General features: G+C 41.3%; 3 protein-coding genes across 3 annotated transcripts; 2 read left to right on the forward strand and 1 right to left on the reverse strand.

The window, feature by feature from the left end:
• The first annotated feature begins 2,719 nt into the window (after positions 1 to 2,719).
• Positions 2,720 to 4,493, forward strand: LOC104441605 (NAC domain-containing protein 66). The gene is made up of 3 exons (XM_010054757.3): positions 2,720 to 3,043; positions 3,159 to 3,427; positions 3,567 to 4,493. The coding sequence occupies exons 1-3, from the start codon at positions 2,866 to 2,868 to the stop codon at positions 4,269 to 4,271; spliced, it is 1,152 nt and encodes a 383-aa protein (XP_010053059.2). The 5' UTR covers positions 2,720 to 2,865; the 3' UTR covers positions 4,272 to 4,493.
• A 4,643-nt stretch (positions 4,494 to 9,136) lies between these two features.
• On the reverse strand, positions 9,137 to 10,623 carry LOC104441606 (uncharacterized protein At3g28850). The gene has a single exon (XM_010054758.3). It carries the CDS (start codon positions 10,342 to 10,344, stop codon positions 9,241 to 9,243), a length of 1,104 nt encoding a protein of 367 aa, XP_010053060.2. The 5' UTR covers positions 10,345 to 10,623; the 3' UTR covers positions 9,137 to 9,240.
• A 7,879-nt stretch (positions 10,624 to 18,502) lies between these two features.
• On the forward strand, positions 18,503 to 21,559 carry LOC104441607 (protein IQ-DOMAIN 1). The gene is made up of 6 exons (XM_039311052.1): positions 18,503 to 18,746; positions 18,951 to 19,256; positions 19,622 to 19,870; positions 19,987 to 20,124; positions 20,468 to 21,177; positions 21,220 to 21,559. Exons 1-6 carry the CDS (start codon positions 18,621 to 18,623, stop codon positions 21,299 to 21,301), a joined length of 1,611 nt encoding a protein of 536 aa, XP_039166986.1. The 5' UTR covers positions 18,503 to 18,620; the 3' UTR covers positions 21,302 to 21,559.
• The last annotated feature ends 1,705 nt before the right edge of the window (positions 21,560 to 23,264 follow it).

Genomic DNA, 23,264 nt, shown 5'->3' on the forward strand with positions numbered 1-23,264 from the left:
GCTGCAGCATCATCACTTTCCTGACCCTCTGCGTGATACGCGAAAAGCGCACAATGGAATCGCCAGACCGATTTGATTAAAAACTTAGCGGCCTGCCGCCATCCATCCATGCACTTTTGGTAGATTAACCTAAAGGATTTTAATAAGATTAATATAGATTGAAATTCACGCGAAACATGGCGTCATTATCGCATCATCATGCCTTGTGGAGCTCCATTTACGGTCCAGGTAATGCAGAATATGCTCATTTTAGTCGAAATACTTTTGAGCAAAACATTTAAATATCTATAGAGTTGTGTATAACTTTTTCCAATATCTAAATAGCCTCATTTTCTAGAATCCGAATGGCACGTTGCAAGCGAAAATCAACTACTAACAGAGAGCTCAACGAGAACACCTCATTTAGCTATCTATCTTTATAGGCTGTCGTGACATATTAAAACTTTATAGATGTTGCAACAATGGGATCACGTTGAAATCACATCGCTCATTTTCATAGCTGAAACTACTGTGAAAATGAGAATGCTATACCAAACGGTCTTTATATCTCGATACGTGTTGCAAGGCAACTTATAGGTAACCGATTCATCATCGATCATAAACCTTAGCATATATGTATCTATCTTAGCCCTTCGTACATAATGAAGGCAACAGGATGATTGAGGATGCACCATCCACCGGCGATGTCGAGAAGTGAAGGGCCATGCAAAAGATTATGCAGACACACACGATGGTACTTCTTGCGTCTACGCTTGATGGGTTTCACGTCGGCGGCGGAAGCGCTTTTGAGCTGTAGCAGCGCAGCGTAACGGAGAACCGGAGACCCCGAGTCTGCAACAAAAAGTCCACATTCTTGAAAGCTCAGTGCCTCCGACCCCATCATCACTTTCCTGCCTCTTTTTCCCGTTGAGGTGGTTGAGCAAGTAGAGAGAGAGAGAGAGAGAGTGGGAGGGTGAGGTGGTGGTTAATTAAGAGGTCGCTGTCACTCGGATTTTGAGGTCGAAGGTCGTAGTTGAGAGATGGGGAGGCATACCCGCCTGGGCACCTCGCACTAGGAGTCTAGCTACTGTCCGTTTCTGTATAGGGTTCTCAATCTCATAATTACGATCGATGAATCGATGTCCTTCGAGACCTGATTTAGAGCGAAATTTCTCGAACCATACCTTTCATTGGCGGGTTATAAACATAGACACTACTCATACTAAATTCCAATTACCCACACGCTCTTGATGTCGTAAGTTGTAAATCACCGATCGAATAAAGAAAAATGTTGCTTTTGATGTTATAAAGTAATCTAAAAACATCCTTACGAATGTATTGCATCCAAGCTTGACCCATTGACTTCCTCAAGAAATATTATAGATTTCAGACACTTCTAATTAAGTAAGCTAATTTATTATTGTCGGGAGCCATTCGTATTGTACCACGTGTATGACTAATCAGGAATTAAGTCCCCAAAGAACCAAAAGCCCACAGTCCGCTTTCCTCTCTTTTGCACATGTTCAATGTCACTTGCGCTGACGACACCCATCTCTTTTATGATGCTTTCGAGCTGAAAACTATATAAATAAGTAAATGACATGAATCCCATGCGGCTGTAGAGTTCTTGACCTAATTTCAAATGTCCCACTACCACAATAGTCATAAACCATCATCTAATTGCGAAAGGGGTTATATTTCTTTTATCCCTAACTAGAAAATCTCTAATCATACCTTTCATTTGGCTTTTTTTTTTTTTTTTTTTTGACAGTCAGAAGGTTTCTAGAATCTATGGGTGCCAAAGAATTCCCATCAAGTAGGCAATTCATCCGTTTTTCAGACACCAAATAATTATTGGAGACGTGTAACTTTGCGCCCTTAAGCATGGCACTAGTAGTAACAAACCGATTTGTTCCACACTCCTTAAAGTAGTATTTAAAATAATCACACAATGCGACGATCGTTTAGGGGTGGATGTTGACTCAATAATCACTTAACAGGGTCTCTCCTACATGAGACTTGGGATATCACAAATTCCCTCACTTAAAGAACTAACATCCACGTTAGTGTTAGCCCGTATTTTCTTCCTTCCATTCAATGTGCGATCCTCTCTATTCCTACTTTTTCCGCTATCCTAAAGGCCTACAAAAAGCCTTATCTTGTCCGAGCCATCTTGTTGCAATAATCACTCATTGCCCTCGTTAGATTGGGTTTAGGCCTAATGCCTTCCATGAACCACACATTAAATGGCATTGCATTGATACCATTTATAACGATTCTATCCATTTCATATAGACTAAACCTTTAAAATGAGTACTCGGCTTAACCACACAAAGTGGAAACCGTTTAGTGATGGGTGTTGTCTTATGACTCAATATGGCTTCTCTCGATCTGATGTATGACTTGAGATGTTATACCTAATTAAATACATAAATGTTGTTATTCGAGTTACAAACCTTGAGCAGTGATGACATATTGATACCACTAGAGCAATTCCATTGGAATTCTTTTATTGGTGAATTACCAGTTAAAGATATCTTGCGTGTGCAAATTAAACCAGATATGAATGGGTTATCCATACTTGCAATTTGTTGGACCGGAAAATAAAAAAATCAAAAGATCGGTTAGGAAAAGTTTCTGCCAACGGAGATCCAGGAAAACGCGACCAGCACAGCACCTTTACGCATCTACATGTCTAAAAGGAGAAACTTCTCTCACCACGAAACCCCTTGTCACTTCAACGAGTCGAGTCTCTTCAACAGCAACGCGGTATGCTATATATATCATCTCAGAACGCCAGAAGATACCCAACCCATCGAAGTTTCAAAAGCTTCTGCTTCATCCAAAGGATCAATTTGTAACTTCAGGCTATATGCTTTAGAAGAGATGGACATGAATTTGTCCATAAATGGCCAGTCTCAGATTCCTCCAGGCTTCAGATTCCATCCAACGGAAGAGGAGCTTCTGCATTATTATCTGAGAAAGAAAATGTCGAACAAAAAGATCGATCTGGATGTGATTCGCGATGTTGATCTTAATAAGCTTGAGCCATGGGATATCCAAGGTAATGCTAAAACCTCTCATTTCATTTGGTTTCCACTTCGATCGCTTTGTTTATAATTGTTTCCAATTCCTAATCTAACGAAGTTTGTTTCGCTGAACGTTGAATTTACACGTAGAGAGGTGCAAGATAGGATCTGGGCCCCAGAGCGACTGGTACTTCTTTAGCCACAAGGACAAGAAGTACCCAACCGGGACTCGGACGAACCGCGCAACAGCCGTGGGGTTTTGGAAGGCGACCGGCCGCGACAAGATCATATACGGCGGCTCTTCGAGGATCGGGTTGAGGAAGACCCTTGTGTTTTACAAAGGACGAGCCCCACATGGACAGAAATCGGACTGGATCATGCATGAGTACCGGCTCGACGAGGGTTCAAACAGTTCCGTGGTAGGCTCAGAACTTTCCCTCCACTATTCACAAAATCCCTCTTCAATATCCACTCTCATCTTAGATCAGCACACAGATTAGCAAATCTTTAGGAGAACAGCTTTTCATGCTTATGTTTTGGGACAAACGAAAATTTCAGGGTCCGAGCTTGGTTTGCGAGTCCTCCCCGGAAGACGGGTGGGTGGTCTGCCGGGTATTCAGGAAGAAGAGCCATCAAAGAACACTAGAGAGTCCTAAAAGCACGTCGACCTCGTCCATGGACACCGAGATGCTGATGAACGCGAGCGCAGACAGCAGCGTCCTGGATCAGATACTATCGTACATGGGAAGGACTAACTGCGAATCGCCAGAGAATTATCAAGCGCCCATCAACATCAGCAGCATGCAAACTCAACTGATCCATGGGAAGTTCTTGCACCTCCCAAGGCTGGATGACAGTTCGCACTTGGGTCAAGAGACCGGCTTGAGGACATTTTATCAGAAGTTCGATGAAATCCGCATCCCAGGGAGCGATGACCCCTCCTCCAAGCACACCAGTTCTGATTACGAACCGAAAGCTGGGACTGCTGGGATCAATGACTGGGTCGCATTGGACCGGCTCGTGGCTTCGCAGCTTAATGGCCAGCTTGAGATCAGCGCTGCATCCAAGCAATCGCCTTATCCCGGAGCTCCAAACCCGGTACTGGCCGGTCCGACTCCAGGCGACCATCAAGTAGGGCAACTGTCCCCGCTGCAGCTAAACAGACCCAATCAAATCTACAGTAGCGAGAGCAGTTTCGACTGGAGCTTCGGAAAGTCGTCGTCGGTGACCCCATCGAACCCGTTGCACCACTTGTCAGTATAATTATAGCCAAGATATATCGATCAATAACCGATTAGCAGCTCCTACAGTGAAGTTACATTTTCCTGTGTACATGTACGCATAGATTACTTAGGAATAAACGTGTTCTCTATACAATTCTCGGTTAAAATACTGCTTAGTCACCTTATCTGAAATAATCAATGCAGTGGCATTCTGTCCCGCAATATCTCATCTTCAACGCAACGTGGATTTGTCGTTTGTTAAGAATTGTTGTTGAGTTTGCTTTGGGACATTTAATTTCTCACCTGTAATAATTGTGTATCGGCTAAGAGGTCTTAACCAAAGATGTTAACTAATTTGAAAAGGTTGACATGGTTTAATCATGGCTCGTTGCTGACTTTGAGGCTCAAGGAGGGCCTCACACGTTAAAATTATTTGTCCAAATTGGTAGGGCCGCGTCATGTCTGTGGAATATCATTCGGTGAAGTGCTTCATCAGTTCGTTAGTATCGTGATAGAGAGAGAGGGAGAGGGAGAGATTTTTTTCTTACCTAACGGCACACCCTACAGAGATCAAATGATTGATACAAGAAAAGGCGAATACTTTTGGGGAATGTGAGGTGCGAATTATGCCGCATGAGAATCAGAGAGAGCTTAGCCCACTTAGGACATCTTGTCTGAAGTCTTGTCCATATGTTTACATGCACTGAAGTTCTTTCGAATTTCTGGCAATGACAAGAAGGAAGAATTGCAATCCAATACTTTATGAAGTAATTGGTTGAGCCGTATGAGAATTTCTAAAGTAGAAATTACAGGAACCTTATCAAATGCGAGCCAATTGTTCTAGATTTCCACCATGTGTAATGATGAAAATATAAACTTAATCGGTTCATGATAAATTAAAAAGTTGTCATGGATTTTCAAGTAATAGGAAGTCAATGCTCATTTCCTTTATTATTAAAGAGAAAGAAAGAATTGAAACTCTTCTTATGTATGTCTTCTTCTTTCGGTCTCTAGGGATCCATTAAAGGTTCAAACTTACTTTGGACCTATAACCAAGAATGCAGGTTAGGGTGCCTAGGCTTTTAGCACGAATTGGTCCTTCAATGCTTAAGTTAGGATAAGGAGGAAGGTAGAATTATATGAAGTTTAGATTGGGGTTAAGAACCGGCTTCTTGGCTTCCAAATGACTATATAGATGTTGTTCCTCTCATGTCCATTGGGTTAGTGTCAACAAGCAGTGACGAGCATCAGTTGGTCGTGACAAATAGCAATACATTATGATAAGTGTGATCTATCTTGATATCCGACGATCGATGAGTGCTTGGGCTTTTAAGAGGTGGTTTCACCACCAATTCCTCCAATTAGATAGCATTTAAGTAGAGATTTTGTCAATGTTCTACTCTTCTAGTTCTTGTCTCATGAATGGGAGATTCATGGTCTAAAGATAAATAAATTTGTAGATGTTAACAAACCCTATTATAGTGCATACTTAATAGTCGTTTGTCAAATATAAATCTCCATGAGATGAAAGGAATTAAAAAAGAAAAATCTAAAGCCCTGCTAGAGTAGAGATAAATGATTATTATGGTTCATCTCTCATTTTGCTGATGAAGGTCCATCCCTCTTCTCTCTTCGCATGGAGTCTACATAAGTCATAAATTCATGAGAGATGAAGTTCAATCAGGCTGAGAAATTCTCATGTTGATATTGGATACTTCTCAATGCATCTTTTCTTTTATCAAAATGAGATTAAATTCTCTTAAATTTACGAAAAATCAATAGTTGAATTGGTCGAGTATTTCATAAGTGTTGGAAAATTCAATCAGGGCGGTCCTAAGCGTACGACACCAATTTGCTCCACTTAGAGTTCAATTCCATCTATGTCTGATTCCAATCATATCTTCCCTTACACTTTCAGAATTTAGAGAATGATTTAAGCTCGTCTTCTTACAGAGAACAAGAAAACCATATTTTTCTTTTCTTTTGAAATTTAGAAATAGGGGGATTCATTTTGGGAATTGACAGCAGTAGCTGGACGCAGTAAGGGAGGGCCCAATGCGAGGCCGACATATGGGTTTTGCCGACAGGCCCCACATTATCGGTCTGTTGGCACCAAACGCTGACTCTTACATGGCCCGACCGTGGCCTCTCGTTCCCGCTCTTTCACATGGTAAATTATAGGTTCTAAAAATTTCGTGATTAATAAGAATAGGACAGGTTGCAGATTCGAGATAATATCTACCTTGCACACACGTTACATCCACCATGTACCCTAGACCTGAATCTAAAGATATACGGTGCCCTATATAATATTTAAGTAAATACTTGTATGCTAAACTAATTTGTGATTTTTCTAGTTTCTTTACGGATTTTTTATCTTTGAATGTTTGGAATGAGGGGAGGAAGTATGGTTATCTTCTTCTTCATTGTACTTTTCATGTGATTGTGTTATGAAATCATTTTGCTATCCCTTAAACTTGTATCTCATTGTGAATGCACTTTGTGGTTTGAGGTTGAGTGTTAAACGTGTTAATGATAAAGATTGCGACCCTTTTTATTCTAAAAAAAAAAAAAGTACAGCACGATATAAGCTACCCTACAACTTATGATATCAATAGATTTCAGATTTTAAGGTGGTTCGATACCCTAGAGAAGCAAGCAGGAGCTGTTGCCTCCCTTCAATTTATATTAGCGCCCCCCCCAACCCAACAAACCAAATTATTTGAGTTTTCCCATGCTTTAAGTCTTAAACAATTCTTCTAATATTTCTTCTAATATTTCTTTTGAAATTAATGCTTCATTTTTATTAAATTCAAGTTAATCAAATTTTTTTATATATTTTTGTATTAGGTTTTTAATTAGTTTTATATAACTTTTGATTCTTCATAATTGGCATGGACAATATATTAAATCTCCAATAAGTTTGAGTTTTATGCTAATGCGAAGTCTTAAGTATCATTTAGTTTTTTCCTTTTTGCATTAGAAGACTTCAAATTTTATAAATTCGGTTGAAAAAAAATTTTGTGATGCTCATTATTCATTTTATATCTTAGTATTCATAATTTAATTTTTTTCCTTCATGAATATAGATAAAGTACATATTGAGACTAGCAAATACTGAGAGAGAGGACTCCTAGATATCGAGATGAGAGTCATTCGAGCACACCGATGATGAGGGGCTGGGAGCACCGGCAAAGAGCAAAAATGTCAGAGCCAGTGAATTTGGACATGCCGACAAGAATGACGAAGAGATACTAGCGAAGGCTAAAGTTTTACACTCGAATATGAAACCACACGACAGGCTTATTAGCTTGTAATCGACACAAATCAACATGCTTTCAAAGTAATTTAATTATTTGACTTGTAAAATCAAAGTTATGATATTGCATAGTACCACGATAGCAGTGATCAATATCTAGCCTAAATTACAGCCGAAGCCTGCCCAATACCCTAAAATATAAACAAGCAGCGGGCTAAGCGAGCCTGGTTCGGACCCAACCAACCAGACCAAGCCTATAACCTTAAGCCTTTGTGGACACTCTTGATTCAGGCAGAGCCTAGGCGACCCCTTCGGGTCATCAGACCAATGGTCAAGTCTAACACGAGTCGACATGTATTACAAATGCGAGTATGTCAACACAAATTGACACAATCTACAAACAATTATGCAAAATGGTCCATCTAAACAGAGCAGAAAGTAAACTGTTGGCATAGCATCACTGATTGTGGTTCATATTCTTCAGGCCACTCACTGTACTATCCATGACAGTGTAAAATAAGCTGCTTAGCCAACAAGCTCGTCCAGACTCCTATCAGCCAGGCTCATAAGCAAACTTGCACTCGCAGAATCCGTACAAAAGCAGCCTCATTTGCAGAATCGAGCAACTTCATGAAGTAGGCCTTTCCAATGTTCATACTTAATTAAAAGAGATGGCCATTACTTAATACGCAAATTACACGTTCGTTCCCATGAGGCAGGAGCTGTGAAAATAACTTGCAGATCTTTTATATGCTTTAAATGGACGGTTCAGCATTCCATTTAGCAAATTTCCAAAGCAAAAACATGCAAAACCTTAAACCACTCAACTCGAGAAATATTTAGAGATGTAGAAGAGTGCATTGCCGCGTCTGCTTTTCCAACTGCTATGTAAGCTTTGTCTTCTCGTAACTTACGCCGTATAGCACACCCCATGACGCTATTACATCCAGTGGAACATTCGTAGAAGCAGAACATAGCAATGTAGTTTGGAAGTATCTATCTCAAACATAGAAAAGTAGAACACAAATGCAAACGGTTTTGCAATATCTAAAGTTGTGTCAATGACAAAAGGATCCAAATCTCGCTTTCTTCTTCCAAAGTGCTTTTACCTAGATGGAATTGTATAAATGCTCCTCATAGACAGATGAACAGAGCAAGGGATAAGATACATTAGCATTCACAATAAACAAGCCTGGATTGGAAGACTAGCTCTTCATTTGCCTACAAAGATGGCTCAGATTGCAAAAGGCTCGCACTGATCCAGTTTCAAAAAGACCATTCTCCTAGCTTGCTTAATTTCCTAGACAAGTAGCAACTATATTATTTTAAGACTTGTTCAAGACTCGAATTTCAATGATGATTTATCAAAGAAACCGACAGAACTCATACACACTACCACAGCTCGATGACCAAAATCATTCGCAGTGGCCCGAGAACATCATTAAATCACATCATCTAACATCGTGTCCAATGTCAATATTAGCATTTGCCATCACAAGTACTCTTTGCTTATATCATGTTAATCCTACCCATGCTGTTCAGCCTGAAGTCCTAAGCGTCTGCACATTGTCATTTCATAAAAGAACAAAAATAAATCACCAGAATAACACAAGCAAGAAACCAACGGTATAGAACCATACAGCAAGTGCAAGAAAACAAAACGCTAACCATTTTCATTTCACATAATTAGTAAGTTATTTAGAACAACTGTGAGAGACCATCTAGTTCAAGACTCACATCATCACAGAAATTAGCTACAGATTGGGCACAAGACCAACCCATTCTCATTGCAGTCAGAACACCTTATCACAACAACCCTCTCTGGTTTCTGTCCACCTTCACCTTCCTCCTTCACCATCACCAGATTCACCACCACTTTGCAACTCCCATTACACTGGAAACAAGGCAAGAACCGCACGCCCCCGCACCCTTCGCACAACACACCCGCCTTCCTCTTCGGCAATCCCTTGAGCAGCTCCCCAAGACCGCCCTCCTCGGCGATCCTCATCACCTCCTCGGCCCCACCCAAGTACCTACCCCTCACGAAGACCCTCGGCGGCACAACTTCCTCCCTCGCCCGCCCCTTCATCAGCTCCCTCAGCTCCTCCTTGAACCCACTATCCATCGACACGTCCCGCTCGCACACCGCCACGCCAAGCCCTTCAACTGCCGCCCTCACGGCACTGCAGTCCTCGAACGTCTTCCGCACCCCTCGCAGAGTGGTCGTGTAGATCACAACCCTGTCCTCCCCCCTCGGAGGGCAGAGGTAATCAAACCTGTCGAGCGCAGGATTCGCCGCTACCACCGCCGCAGCAGCAGGCGGACTCGGAACTTCGCCGCAGCCGCCATCTCGCGGCAGCAGCGGCAGCGGCAGCTTGGGAACGGGCGATGGGTGAATTTGAAATTTAAACGAATTAGCGCGGGAAGCGGAATTAGGGTTCGAATTCTCCTTGTCGACGCCGAACAGGTCTTTGAATTTGGGTTGCGGGAGAGGGGAAAAGCGGAAGCTTTCGGCGTCCAGGCCGGCCATGAGCTCCCAGGAGTTGATGATCTCGGGTCGGGTCGGGTCGGACCACTGGGCCTTGGACTCGGAGCGGAAGGACTTGGGGTCGGAGAGGAGCGGGGAGGGGAAGATGGATCCGAGGGTGAACCGCGGCGGGGGAGTCGGCGCCGTGGTGGCGGCGGCGGCGGAGGCGGAGGAGGGCGGCTGGGGCGATGATGGCGGGTCGAGGGTGAGGAGGCCGTAGGTGGTGGAGGTGAGGGAGACGATGTGGTGGCCGAGGGCGGAGGAGGTGCCGAGGGCGGAGGAGAACTCCTCGTCGTGGCTCAGCAGGTTGGAGGAGACGCAACCCATGATTGGCTCGGACTACCACCGTCGGAGCTCCGGAGCTGCTAAAGTTGGCACCTTTCTTCCCTCTGCTCGGAACCCGAAACGAAAGCAAGAATTTTGAAGAAGGAGATGGCGCAACGCGGGAAGAAAGCTTGAAGGGTTTGGGTAGAGAGAGAGAGAGAGAGTTCTGGCTTCGATCCGAGAGAAGGGGGAAAGTAGAATAAAGTAAAGGGGAAAATGGGAGTGAGGAAGAAGAAGGAGATGGAGTGAAATGGTGCGAGCGATTCCAATTCGAACTTTGGAAAGGAAATGAGAGTTGGGAAAAACCGGGCGACAGGCAGCGGTGAAAATTTAAAGCGAGGAGCGAGAACCGAAACACGTGATTCGTTCGTTCGTTCGTTCGTTCAAAGGGGTGGGGTCCGATCCGGCCTGCCCCCTCGGACCCGCTCCCCTTTTTCCTTTGGTTGAGAAGTGTATGTCCATCCCTTTCCTTCCAGGGGTGTGCAACTAGATTGGTGTCGAGTCGGGTTTCGAAAAAAATGTTGTTCGGTTTATAAGGAGCCGACACCCGCGAGGTTGGTAATTGGGTTTTAGGTTTTTTTTGCTTGAAATTGATCTTCTTGGATTAAACTAGTCATTAGGGTGACAATTCTTGGATTAAACTAGTCATTGGGGTGACGGTTTTAAAATGGGTTGATTCGCAAATTGGAATCAACCTGTTTAGAGTTGAGACTTCCCATCTACATACCTCATCTATTTCCAAAAAAGAAAACAAATAAAAAGAATAGGGCAAGGGGTGTCTCTAACTTCTTCCTTTACTCATGAACTTAGGAGTTCATTTGGAAATTAATTTGAAACCAAACTGACCAAGCGGATTTCGATGACAATCTAGGTTTGAAGCGACACCGTTGGCGAGCCCTTGCAACACCATTTCAAAGGTAGTATTAATATAAACTAATCCATAATTAAAGAAGCGACTCTTTATTCCAGCTCATGAGAGGGGATTAGAGAAGAGAAGCAATTTAATTAACAATTTGCACCACGAGGGGGTTCTCTAGCCATGTGCATTTCATTGAATAAATATGTAGAAAGTGTCCAAACGAATTCTAAGCATTGGTTTGTGTGAACAAGGAATAGAGAAGAACAATAGATTTCATCTATGCTACCTCTTTTTGGCATTAATATCTGGAAAATTCCAAATAATAACTTAAAATGCTATCATTTTCTCAAATAAATACCTTAAATAAACCTTATATCTAATAAGACTGAGACTGTTTTAAATAAGGATCTAAAGTAACCATAGTTGTTTCAAATAAGGGCTAAACCCCACTAGTCTCCAACTAGTTAAATATTTTGACAAATCAAAAGGCATTTTTCATCCAAATACAATTTTACTTTTAAATTATTTTTTAACTTTTTTTGCCTCAACCTCCACTAAGGCAAGGGTCGCATTGCTTGAGCAAGGCCATCCCTTGTTAACTGCTGGCGAGGCCACCCTCACCCAAATTTAGTGAGGGATGGCCTCACCCTAAGTGAGGGCCACTGGTGAAAAGGAAGAAAAAGAAAAACCAGAAAAAAGGAATAAAGGGGAAATTCCAAGAAAAAGTAAATAACGAAAATGCCATTGACCAGGGCCTATTTGAAACGTATATAACTCATTTAAGCTCTTATTTGAATTAATATCCACTTTGAACCCTTATTTAAAACAAGATTTACTTAAAACCCTTATTTGAAAAAATGATGGTACTTCAATATTTTATTTGAAATAATGTCCACTTTATATTATTTAAAAAAAAAACCCTTATTTGAAATTTTTTCTTAGGCCTCGTTTGATTCAAGATTTTCAATGAGCTTTCGGCCAAAGCCCCTTGGGAAAAAATTTAGGTGTTTGGTTCAGACCAGAAAGCCCATTGGAAAAAAAAATTTAGGTATTTGATTTAGCATTTAGAAGTGTCATTGGCCAAATGCTGACATTTGAAATACTGAAAGCCCAAAGCAGGACTATTCATCCATTGACTTCTTCTTTTTTTAAAACCGATCATCTTCCCCACACCCCAACCGCCGTTGATCGGCGACGAAGTTTCATTGGATTTTATTTTTATTTTTAAAAGAAATATAAAAACCCTTTGCAAATGTTGGGTTTACCTTCTTTTTTTTGGTCATTTTTATCTTTTGACAAACAATAGCTCAACTTTTTATCAATACACTAGAATGATCACTAATTAACGAAGATGATTAATACTACAATAATTAAAAGAAAATTATTCAAAGTTGAAAACAAACCTAAAAGAACCCTAGGCCAAAATTTGAGTTTTGCATCTAATCTATAATCAAATTATTTTAATATAATTTTTAAATAAATTTAGTAATATATATCTTTTACATTACTCTCAACATGAAAATGTAAAATGTTATATAGTCATTATTTCTTTTTTGCAATTACTAAAATACTTAATTTGGTCACACTAAAGGACTTTTCAAATATATGTTTACCAAATAGTCTTGCATTTTCTTAAAACACTTTTCAGTTATAATTTACCAAACAGTCTAGCATTTCGGAAAACCCCTTTACTTCGAAGTTATTTGCATTCTCCCAAAGGCATTTCCCCAAAGCGGAACCAAACGAGCCCTTAATCTTTTGGATCAAACATAAATTTAGCTACAAGGAAAAAGACGCATATGCATGTAGCCATCATGTCGAATTAAATATAGGAACCTTATAATCTAAGACCTGTATACACAAAAGATTCTTCCAAAAATGTTGGTTCTTTCGCACAATGATTGCCATACGAAAGCAGTCTGTCATTGGCCAGTTTCGATCCTTTGCTGAGCCAATGTTTGACAAGGGTATTCTCCAATTATCTTACATGCGATTTTGTTTCTGAAATAACAATAGAGTAGCAAATATTTATTATATTCTTAGCATTTCAGAGAGAACCATTTTCCATGAAATAATGAAATAATGAAGACAGCAATGGAAACACCTTGTCTTTTATATTTTCACAAAACAATTTCAACCTCCTGCTGGGTCAGCACCTCAAGTCTGGCTAAAAGGATTCAGATTATACTCTATGGAAACTATGTCATTTTGGGCGATCGGCCCAATGCTCATTGCACTGAGCAATGCAAAGCCATGCAATGGTACAGAAGGAAGCATGTGATTTAGGGCTCGCACCAATTTGAGACTTGCACGGACTCGCTTCTGCGAGATGACTTGCACACGATGAGAAGACATGCCACCCCCATTCTTCGATTTGCCGCCATAACATGGTGAATAAGAAGGGATGACTTGCACAGAATCGCGATTGACAAAGAATATCTCAGACCTTTGATTTGGGACTTTTGCTGACTCGCCTGTGGTTTAGGACTCAAAACTTGGGATTTAGGGAAAAATAAAAGTCTGGGCAACGAAATGCACAAAAGGGAGAAGAACGAACAAATACTTGGGGTAAGAGTTGAATGATGCCGTTTTGAATCCAAAATGACGTAATTTTGGACACATGGAATATGGACGTTAAGATATTTTCCATGTGGAGAGAAAAATGATTCGAAGAAGTCACGTTAACATTTTCCATTCCCTAATTGAACAGAACTAGCAAAAGGACTTAATTGCACCAACTCAACAAATTATACAATTTGATTGAACTTTTTACAAATTTTAAAATTAAATTACACCTTCGTATCAAGTTTTAGGCTTTGGGAAATGTTCTGGTTGTATCATGTAGGTGTTCTTCTCTTAGTCACCATGGAGTAATGTAATACTCACAAACAAAAGAGTTTGCTTTAATACCTTGCTATCATACTCACCACCACTGTATGCACCAACTCTAATTTTCCTTTCTTTGGTTCTCTTCCAATCTTCGGAGAACCGACATGTTTTGCTTGCCAAATCGCAATCCTCACATAGAGCAATATTTATGGACTTTGATCAAGTATATTTTCTTTTGATGCTAACACATTCATCTACCTTCTACTTGTGTGTCCAAGCCTGTGGTCCCATAAGTTGGAATTAGTTTTTGAGTCAAAAACTGTAACTCTATGATTCTTTGAATTTGATTTTGTCTTGATTGCAAAAGTGACGGACATCTCATCCTTGACAAGTTAATTTAGAAAGAAAACTCTCACGTAAGACATGTTAAAAAAGGCGCGCCAAAGTCGATTTTCGGATGAAATTGAATCCAATGAAATGTGTCAATAGATAAAGTTAGTGCTATTTTTTTATTCCCCCAAAATTGACGCTTAAACAAAAATAGCATGCACCGATGATTGAAAATGATAGCTCTAGTGTGCGCGGGCATATGAAGAGTATCTTAATGAGGAATATATTGAAATAACCACATCGAGTCTTATTCGTCATTACATGGTTCGATTTCAAGGAGGAGGGACCTTGGTAGAATGTCGAGTTTCGACAATTTCCAATGGCCGGAGGCTCGAGTTGAGACTTGTCTACTTAGAAATATACTACAACTAGTGTTTTGTCAGAAATGTTCCACGACAAAATATCTTTGATCAAAAGTAGTTCTTCAGCTTTTATTTAAGGAAATTAGGGTCTTGCGTTAACTCCGAATAGAAAATATCACAAACACAATCAAAAGGAATCAACACTTTGGTATTCGAATTTAATCACACAAACTCAGATCGTATCAAAATTTAATCACAACAAGATCTGAAAGGTACAAACTCACTGGGATAACAAAATGTAACCAGATTCTATTGATCGACATAGCCTGAGAGTGTAAAGGTAAAGACACTATGCCGAATTTTTAATTGACAATATAGCATTTAGGATAAAGATACACATTGGAATCTAATTGACAATGCAAATCGAAGAACTACAATTAGGGAAATTAAAAGTACATTGTAAGAAAGTTAAAGATAATTGAAAGATGATATTTGATTTGATTTGTGCTGGGGCTTCTTTGATGGACTAGTGGTATTTTATAATGGTTTTGAAGTAACTATCTTTTGACGGTTTCCAACGATTGCACATCCTCAAGTAACTTCCATTGATCGCCTCCGTGTTTCTATTTCTCCACAAGCTTCGCACCCATGTTTTCAAATGGTTTTCATTGCCAGGTGTGAACTACTCTATGATCTTCTTGTTGGAAAATATGGCTTCGAAATGAGTTGAACAATGAAATCGGATCGAGTAAAACAACTCGGACTTTGAGGCGTGATATCACTTTCTTTAAGGATTTATTTGCCCCACAACGTTGCTAATTGTCACCGGCAAAAATCTTCCAGGATACAATAAAGTCTCAGATGAAAATACTATATAGCAATTCTAGTATTTCTCCAGAGTCTCTCTAGGAAAACAATCGAAAAATTGGTTGCAGTTTTTCAGAAATAAAACTCGAAAAATGACCACATTTTTCTTTCCGAAAATAACAAGTATATATATGAAACAATCTTGCAATTCTTCGTGAAAATTGCCAAAGAATTAACAAACATGTCTTTTAGAAAATTGTTCGGATAAACAAATGCCACTCTTTGGAAGAAGTTGAAAACCGAACAATTGCAACATTTCAGAAAAAATTGCAAAACGAATAAGTAATTTTTTTTAAAATAGAATTTCGAATTTCGAATTTTCATTTTATATTTCATTTCCGAAAATTCTCCAATTAAAAGGCAACCTTTGAATAAATAAATAAATAAATAAATAGCACGCGGGTATGGTGGGGTCTAGCTCCACCCAATCATTCCTTTAATTGCAAAAAGAAAAATCCGCACTTTTAAATTAGCCCACTCCCTCCCACTTTTCCTATGTGGGACAAAGAAAACTCTCTGTTTGTTTTAACAAACAAACCTCCAACGATTCTTTCTTGTAACAATGATTGTCTCATAATCCTACTTTTAAGTAATAACTGTTCCCTTGAAACATGTGTGCCCTTGACCTTAATTGTCTTGTCATTTTCAAGTGTCGAAATTGCATTTCAACATCTCTCTGATAATCATTAATCGTTGATGCTTAACTCGGCAAGTACCAATTATTCGACATCGTGCTTCGATAACTGGACATGGCAATGATGACTACCAATGTCGATTAACACATGTTAATCCCTATGTTTGTCGATAAGCTGGCATATGTCGTGTGCCGCGCATAGTATCCTTCATGCTCATGTACTGTTCACATATTTGTTCTTATTCACGTGTTAGGCATGTGTTTATCCATAACTAGATTATTTTTTTGTGTCCACATATAGCTAAAAGCTTAGAAGAGAAAATAGTTAAATGACAGGCACAAGCCTCGTGAAGGGGTTTGGAGAAATATGAGACGAGCCATGCCCAAAATCAAAAGTACCTTTTATTTTAATGAAATTATATTGAAAAGTTAATGATTGAATGATCGATGTCATGTTAATCTACTGGATAGTATATCCTTTGCATAATATACACAGTCTGCAAAGGTCAGGACGCTTGTAATCATTAAGGGTTGGTTTATATTTTCATGAAATCACATAAACCGGACATTATCAACAATGTTAAGATTAGTTGGCAAGATCCATCAGCCCTATTACTTGTTTCCCCCCTTTTGCGAAAGAAAGTAGAGTGATCTATTCTCACTCCATCCGTACGCTTAACAAAAGGAAATTTCAAGACAAAATAGGCGGGAAAACATATCGGGTTTGTGAAAATTAGAGTTTACGTCAGAGTCATAAGCAGCAGAGGCTGCAGCCACATTTCTTACTTCATCCCGGAACGAGACAAAGAATCTAGTTTGGAATGTACGATGAGGAGAATCTGAGACAGTTTGACCGGTCCACCGAGCAAAGATGATAAGTCCAGCACAGCACCACCGTCCTTCGATGCCCTGAACCGCTCTGCTCATTTTATTTCATCGTTCCTTAGCTGGAAATCTGCCCTAGACATTGATCTTCGCGGTGTTCTTTTTTTTTTTCTCACTTTAATATCTTTTCATATATAACTCGCTCCATCTTCTCGCTATGCTTTCTTGACACCCATTATGAAAACAGTTTCTCTCTTTCTGCATTAAGAAAAAGGGAGATGATTAAATAATGCTCACCCAGAATATTTTGGGATTAGTTGATGCTAATCAAGCTAAGGATTCGGATAACTGATGTATACGTGCCTACTTACATTAAGTAAGGTAATAAAGAGGTTGGTTGAGGTTGTCCTAACTAAGTAAAGTAAAGAGTCCCATTTTAGTTGGTTTTTCTAAAAAATTCCTTTAATGCTAATGTAGAACAACTTCCCTTCTATAATGCATATTCTCAGGAAATTGTGATCATGTTGAGAATAAGATTTCTGTTTCAATGGATGGATCCAAAATACTCATTTTGAAAATATAATTTCATCCGCATAATTTTTTGGATCATACCCTTTTGATGCTTTGATACCGTTTCTTAAAAATATTCGCAAGATCTTAACGAATTTTTAAAGGGTTGTCGAGTTGATTGACACCCCCAATATCACAAAAATCTTAGGTCCATTTGACAGGTTATCCTGACCTATTCATTCAATCAGAATAATTTGATAAGAGATTGGTCCAACCCCCACGTTCATAAAAGATAAAAAAAAGAAAAGCGGCAAATGGAAAAAAAGGGGGGAGAACGGAAAACCAAAACTGAAAAGGAACTCGTCCTTTGCCCTTCGGCTACTGCGGGCACGTGAAGGCATGAGACTCGGGTCAGTACTTTTCCCTGATTTTAATGTTTAATTTAGGCACCTCTCCTCCTCCTCCTCCTCTTCACAGAAGGCGAAAAGCCATTCGCTCCAAATCGAAAGTACCTTTCAATTTTATAAGTGGGGTCTTCTTTTGGATTCTTGCACTGCATTGAAATTCCCTCACGTCCACTCACCCTCCCCTCCCTCAGAATACTATTTCTACATGGTTCTTACCAATCCCTTCTGACACTCCACACATATGATTACTATATTGTCACCCTCTTATTATTACTTTTTCTTCTGGAGTTTTTTTTTTTTTGGTAAAAGATAAGAATATCTTTTGGAGTTTTTAACTTCCAATGGCCCAACAAAACACCTACCTAGCTAAAAGCTTTCATTCAAGTTAAGGATGAGTGGGGGAGAGAGAGAGAGAGAGAGAGGTGTGTTGTTGGAGCTCGCACTGGCTCAGTCGCTTTGGGCTCTTCATAAATAAACCCCAGTCCCTCTCTGCATCTCTTCAGTCCCACAGTTCAGCAATAATGTAAAAAGGCTTCGCCACCTCGTCCTCCCCATGACGCCTCCATCTTTGCTCTGACTTTGAATCTGAGAGAGAGAGAGAGAGAGCTTTATTTTGCTTCTTCTGTGTGCGTGTTTGTTGGTGTTGCTTTCCCCCCATGGGGAAGAATGGGGGTACTTCTTGGTTGACCAAAGTCAAGAGGGCTTTCAGGTCTCCAGCTAAAGATAACGAGAAGAGAAGTGGCAGGAGGAGAGAAGAATGTGGGCAAGAAGATGAGGAAAGGGTATGACTTCATTCTCAGCTCTTGTCCCTTTTCATCGTTTCTTTAACTATCTCTCTGTTTTGATGACTTTTAGCTGCTGAAGTAAGTCTACTTGAAATGGTCTTATCTTCTTTTGGTTTTATCTTCTAGTTAAGTGGAATGCTCGTTAATGGTGAAAAAGAGCTGCTTACAGATTTGGAAATATATACACAATTTGTCGTGCAGAAGAGAGAAAAGAGAAGATGGCTGTTCCGTAAGGCCGGCGGTAACCACTCTGCCGATTGCGAGACGAAGGAAGCGGCGGCGGCGGCGGCGGCAGCGGCTGACATTTGTACGGTGGTAAATCCTATAATGGTGGACGACCAGAGGCACGCGATTGCAGTGGCCGCGGCCACCGCGGCGGCAGCTGAGGCAGCGGTGGCGACTGCGCAGGTGGCCATGGAGATCGCCCGGCTGAGCAGGCCTCCTTCCGGTTTGCCCAAGGAGAACCGTGCTGCCGTAATCATTCAGACAGCTTTCAGAGGTTACTTGGTGAGTCAGAAACCTAGTCAAAATTAAAAATTTGTTCAGCTTCTTAAGACTACCCCGTCAAAAACTTATCAGGCTAAACCAGTATAATACAAAAGAGAAAGCAAAAATGTATCCCAATCTTGGGTAGTTTAGTTGCACTTTGTCGACATTGTCTCGAAACTGACTTCACTTCTGAGGCTTTTAACATTAGTCAGCATCGGTTCAGTTCTCTCCCGAGCAGTCCCTTTCAAGCCAAACCATGTGTTGGCTCAATACGAACCTTAGGCATAGAACCCAATCCTGCAAAATTTGATGTTTTGAGAAGCTAGTTAAAAAGAATTAATCCCTGGAAGTTAAGGTTCATGTGCTCTTTTTGTTTCTTGAAGGCGAGGAGAGCGCTCCGAGCGCTGAAGGGGCTCGTGAAGCTCCAGGCGTTGGTGAGAGGCCACAATGTCCGGAAGCAAGCGAAGCTGACGCTTCAGTGCATGCAAGCGCTGGTCCGAGTCCAGGACCGGATGCGGGATCAGCGAGCGAGGCTCTCGCATGAGGGGAGTAGGAAGTCAATGTTCGATCCCGAGACCAACAACCTGTGGGAGTCCTCTTATCTGCAGGACATTCGCGAGAGGAGATCAGTTGTATGTGACCGAGTTACTTCGCTAGTCTTTTCGATGTCTCCTGGGAGACAAAGCAGGAGTGTTTTCTTTTGAATGTGCATTGATCGAGCTCGTTTCGGTTTTGCTTTCACCTACAGTCGAGGAATACAAGCTGCACCGCCGACTTCTGGGACGAGCATTCATTCAAAATGGAGGACGTCGAGGCGTTGTTGCAGAGTGGCAAGGAGATTGCTTCGCAACGAGAGAAATTACTTTCTCAGGCCTTCTCTCAGCAGGTAGGTTTCTCTTTCTGCATTAAGGCAACAAGGAGACTGTATTCATCTGTTGTAGAGCTCGATAAGCACCAGTTGACTCGAATTGTTCTTTATGCTGGTGGTAGTTAATTGATTTTGTTGTCGACCCAAATCGAGGAAATGAGTGCACAATCACTTTCTTTCGAATTCCCGCGAGTTACGCATTCATATCATGTCGAATCGAGCTGAGATGGAACACATCAAGTTTTGAGCTCCGTTTCATTGCAATCTCTGTTTACTACTTTGATTTTTACCTGCTGGTTCTACATGTTCTGGTCTCGGATAATAGACACTGATCACTTCAAGTTCTTTCACATTCCCCCAGATTTGGAGATCTCGGAGGCACCCATCGGCCGGGAACGAAACCGAGCTTGAAGAGCGAACCAAATGGCTGGACCGCTGGATGGCCACCAAGGTGTGGGAGACCGAGAGCCGAGCCTCGACCGACAAGAAAGACCCGATCAAGACCGTCGAGATCGACACCTCCCGGCCCTACTCTCACTCCACGCCGAGGAACCACCGCAGGTCATTCCATCAGAATCACTTCCATAGACAGCCGAGCCCCAGCCCGACCCCGCGCTCCGTTGCTTCACCGCTCCACAGGTCACACTCGCACCACTCCAACCCCTCCCTTCACCACTCCCCCATAACCCCCTCACCCGCCAAGGCCCGGCCCATCCAGGTCCGGTCGGCGAGCCCCCGCTGCTACCGGGAAGACCAGTGCTACTCAGCCGCCAACACCCCAAGCCTAGCCTTCCTGCACCGCAACTCCATGGCCGTTCCGAACTACATGGCCGCCACCGAGTCCGCCAAGGCCAGGTCCCGGTCACAGAGCGCACCGAGGCAGAGGCCATCCACCCCGGAGCGGGACCGCACCGGGTCCGCCAAAAAGAGATTGTCATATCCAGCCCCGGACCCACACGGCGGCTTCGGGGCAGGGTATGGGCCCGGCGGGTTCAGCCAGAACTTGAGGAGCCCGAGCTTCAAGAGCGTTTACAGCGGGAATTACACCTACAACTACGGGGGCGAACACAGATCGAATCTGTCATGTACCTACAACTACGGGGGCGAACACAGATCGAATCTGTCATGTTACGGGGAGAGCATCGGCGGCGAGATTTCGCCATGCTCGACGACGGACCTGAGGTGGTTTAGGTGAGGGAAATTAGCAAGACAAGTGTTCGCGATGCCAGCCTTATTATGGAGGGAACGATTTGAAGATGATTCTTAGTTTGAATTTTCTTTCTGCTGTACTTCTTCCATTTTGTTCTTGTTCTCACTAGGGGAATTGAATGGTGTTAAAGTTCTGGGAAGGCTTTTAATGGAATTGGATTTGACCAAAGCATTTGTGAGAGTCACGCACAGGGCACGCCACTTCATGAATATACAGCAGCATGTCCCGGTTTGGGTGCAAGAATCTGAACCCTCCATGCGTACCTGCTTCAGTGGCGACATTATTGCTTCTGCAACTCGTGAAATAAATTGACATTTACTGATACTGAAACTCATGTCTGGGCAGTCCCAGCAAACTGAAAGTTGAAGTTATGTCTTAGGCAACTCATGCTTTGATGTAACATGGAGCTTATACTCATTCGTGGATGTAACACAAACATAAGAAATATTACTATTGCCCAAAAGAATATATCTTTACACATGCATCTACTTTCGGGATATATGCGATTCTTGAATTTTTTTTTTAGGGGGTCAACGTAGTCCGTAAATCTTTAATAATTCACTCAAAATGCATTCGTTCCATCAAGAGTTCTAACACCATTAGCTGGCGTGACCATAATTCAGGGTAACTTGACGTTAGATTTGTGATACCATCATTCAGGTGACTTACACACGGTTTTCATGTCACATCTCTTTCCTTATTTTGATCCGAAAAGAAAATGAAAAACTAAAAGAGAAAGGATAACGAGATTTACTGAATAGGAGAAGTGACGTGGCAAACTGCATCATCATATCAGCTCGATAAACACTGATGTAACAGTCTATGTGGGAAGAAAAGCAAGTAACATGGTGAGAGACGTTGTGATTAGAATGAGTGGGTTTTTGAAAGTTCCAACATTAGATTAAATAAGAAAAAGAAAAGTCTAACATTGAGAAAAGGTATGGCGGATTCAAGCCACATGAACAACATTTATAGTAGATACAGTAAAGTATACCTATATTATAGACTTATAGTACGGAAAGCTACAGCTAAGTGAAACGGATTTCGAGACGTGCGACTTCCAAGGCTTTGCTCAATACATGGCTCCACCATCCTCTTCATTACGAGCACAGACTCCCACCTATTATTCCATACTTAGATCTTGTTTTTTCCTCCTCTGAAGTAAGCGGATTGCACCTTCTCCCTACAGCTATTAGCATACCTAAGGAAATTGCTTTTGACCTAAACATGCCTAAATTCCAAATGCTTACCAAGGGGACCACTTAAATAAACTTATCAAGGAGAGAGATTGCACCGTACCATGCTTGTAGATGGGCCATGAAGATCTACTCTTTTTGCTCCTAACTAAAGCTATAAAACAATGGGATGCTTTGCTTGAAGGAGATAACCATGTCTCATTCCCCTAGGCCGACAGGCATATTGAATAAATGTGCTAATTCCTAAACATGGGTAAGCAGAAAGATTCTAACCCCATGATTAACTTGGCTCCTTTTGCTTTGGTGGGTCTGATGATTTAATCTTAGAGTCCCCACTTGTTTAAAATTTAAATTTCTGACAGCATTAGCGGGGCATCACTGCGGTCCCACCAAAATTTTGCCCTTGTCTTTATCTCGCCAGTCACCTAACCCAACTTAATTGGCATACTAAACTCTCTCATCATTGTATGGAATTGTGCTCCAGTTCATCATCAGCAGTAATGCCTCACAAAAAAAAAGGTCAAGTGTCATAAACATGTGTCTAAGATCTAAACGTAGGTGAATCGATTAGAAAGGGGTTTCTAATCTAAACAAATTCAAGATGAATTGCTTAAAGACAAAGGGACACAAAGGATTAGAATACGTGGCTACGAACCATTGCGTCGGGGATTTGAATTCCTCTTTGCCCATCACCGGCTCAAAAGAGGAAGGACCTTTCCGATTGAGGGTTAGGAAAATCATGATTGTGCTCA

The sequence above is a fragment of the Eucalyptus grandis genome, chromosome 4, assembly GCF_016545825.1.
Source record: "Eucalyptus grandis isolate ANBG69807.140 chromosome 4, ASM1654582v1, whole genome shotgun sequence".
Classification (NCBI taxonomy): Eukaryota; Viridiplantae; Streptophyta; class Magnoliopsida; order Myrtales; family Myrtaceae; genus Eucalyptus; species Eucalyptus grandis.

Excerpts from the sequence above, each read along its gene's own strand:
- LOC104441605 (XM_010054757.3), top strand. The coding sequence starts at position 2,866 with ATGGACATGAATTTGTCCATAAATGGCCAGTCTCAGATTCCTCCAGGC. Across the intron at positions 3,044-3,158 it reads TGAGCCATGGGATATCCAAG|AGAGGTGCAAGATAGGATCT; the intron begins GTAATGCTAAAA and ends ATTTACACGTAG. Across the intron at positions 3,428-3,566 it reads AGGGTTCAAACAGTTCCGTG|GGTCCGAGCTTGGTTTGCGA; the intron begins GTAGGCTCAGAA and ends CGAAAATTTCAG.
- LOC104441606 (XM_010054758.3), bottom strand. The coding sequence starts at position 10,344 with ATGGGTTGCGTCTCCTCCAACCTGCTGAGCCACGACGAGGAGTTCTCC.
- LOC104441607 (XM_039311052.1), top strand. The coding sequence starts at position 18,621 with ATGGGGAAGAATGGGGGTACTTCTTGGTTGACCAAAGTCAAGAGGGCT. Across the intron at positions 19,257-19,621 it reads CAGCTTTCAGAGGTTACTTG|GCGAGGAGAGCGCTCCGAGC; the intron begins GTGAGTCAGAAA and ends TGTTTCTTGAAG. Across the intron at positions 20,125-20,467 it reads CTCAGGCCTTCTCTCAGCAG|ATTTGGAGATCTCGGAGGCA; the intron begins GTAGGTTTCTCT and ends ACATTCCCCCAG.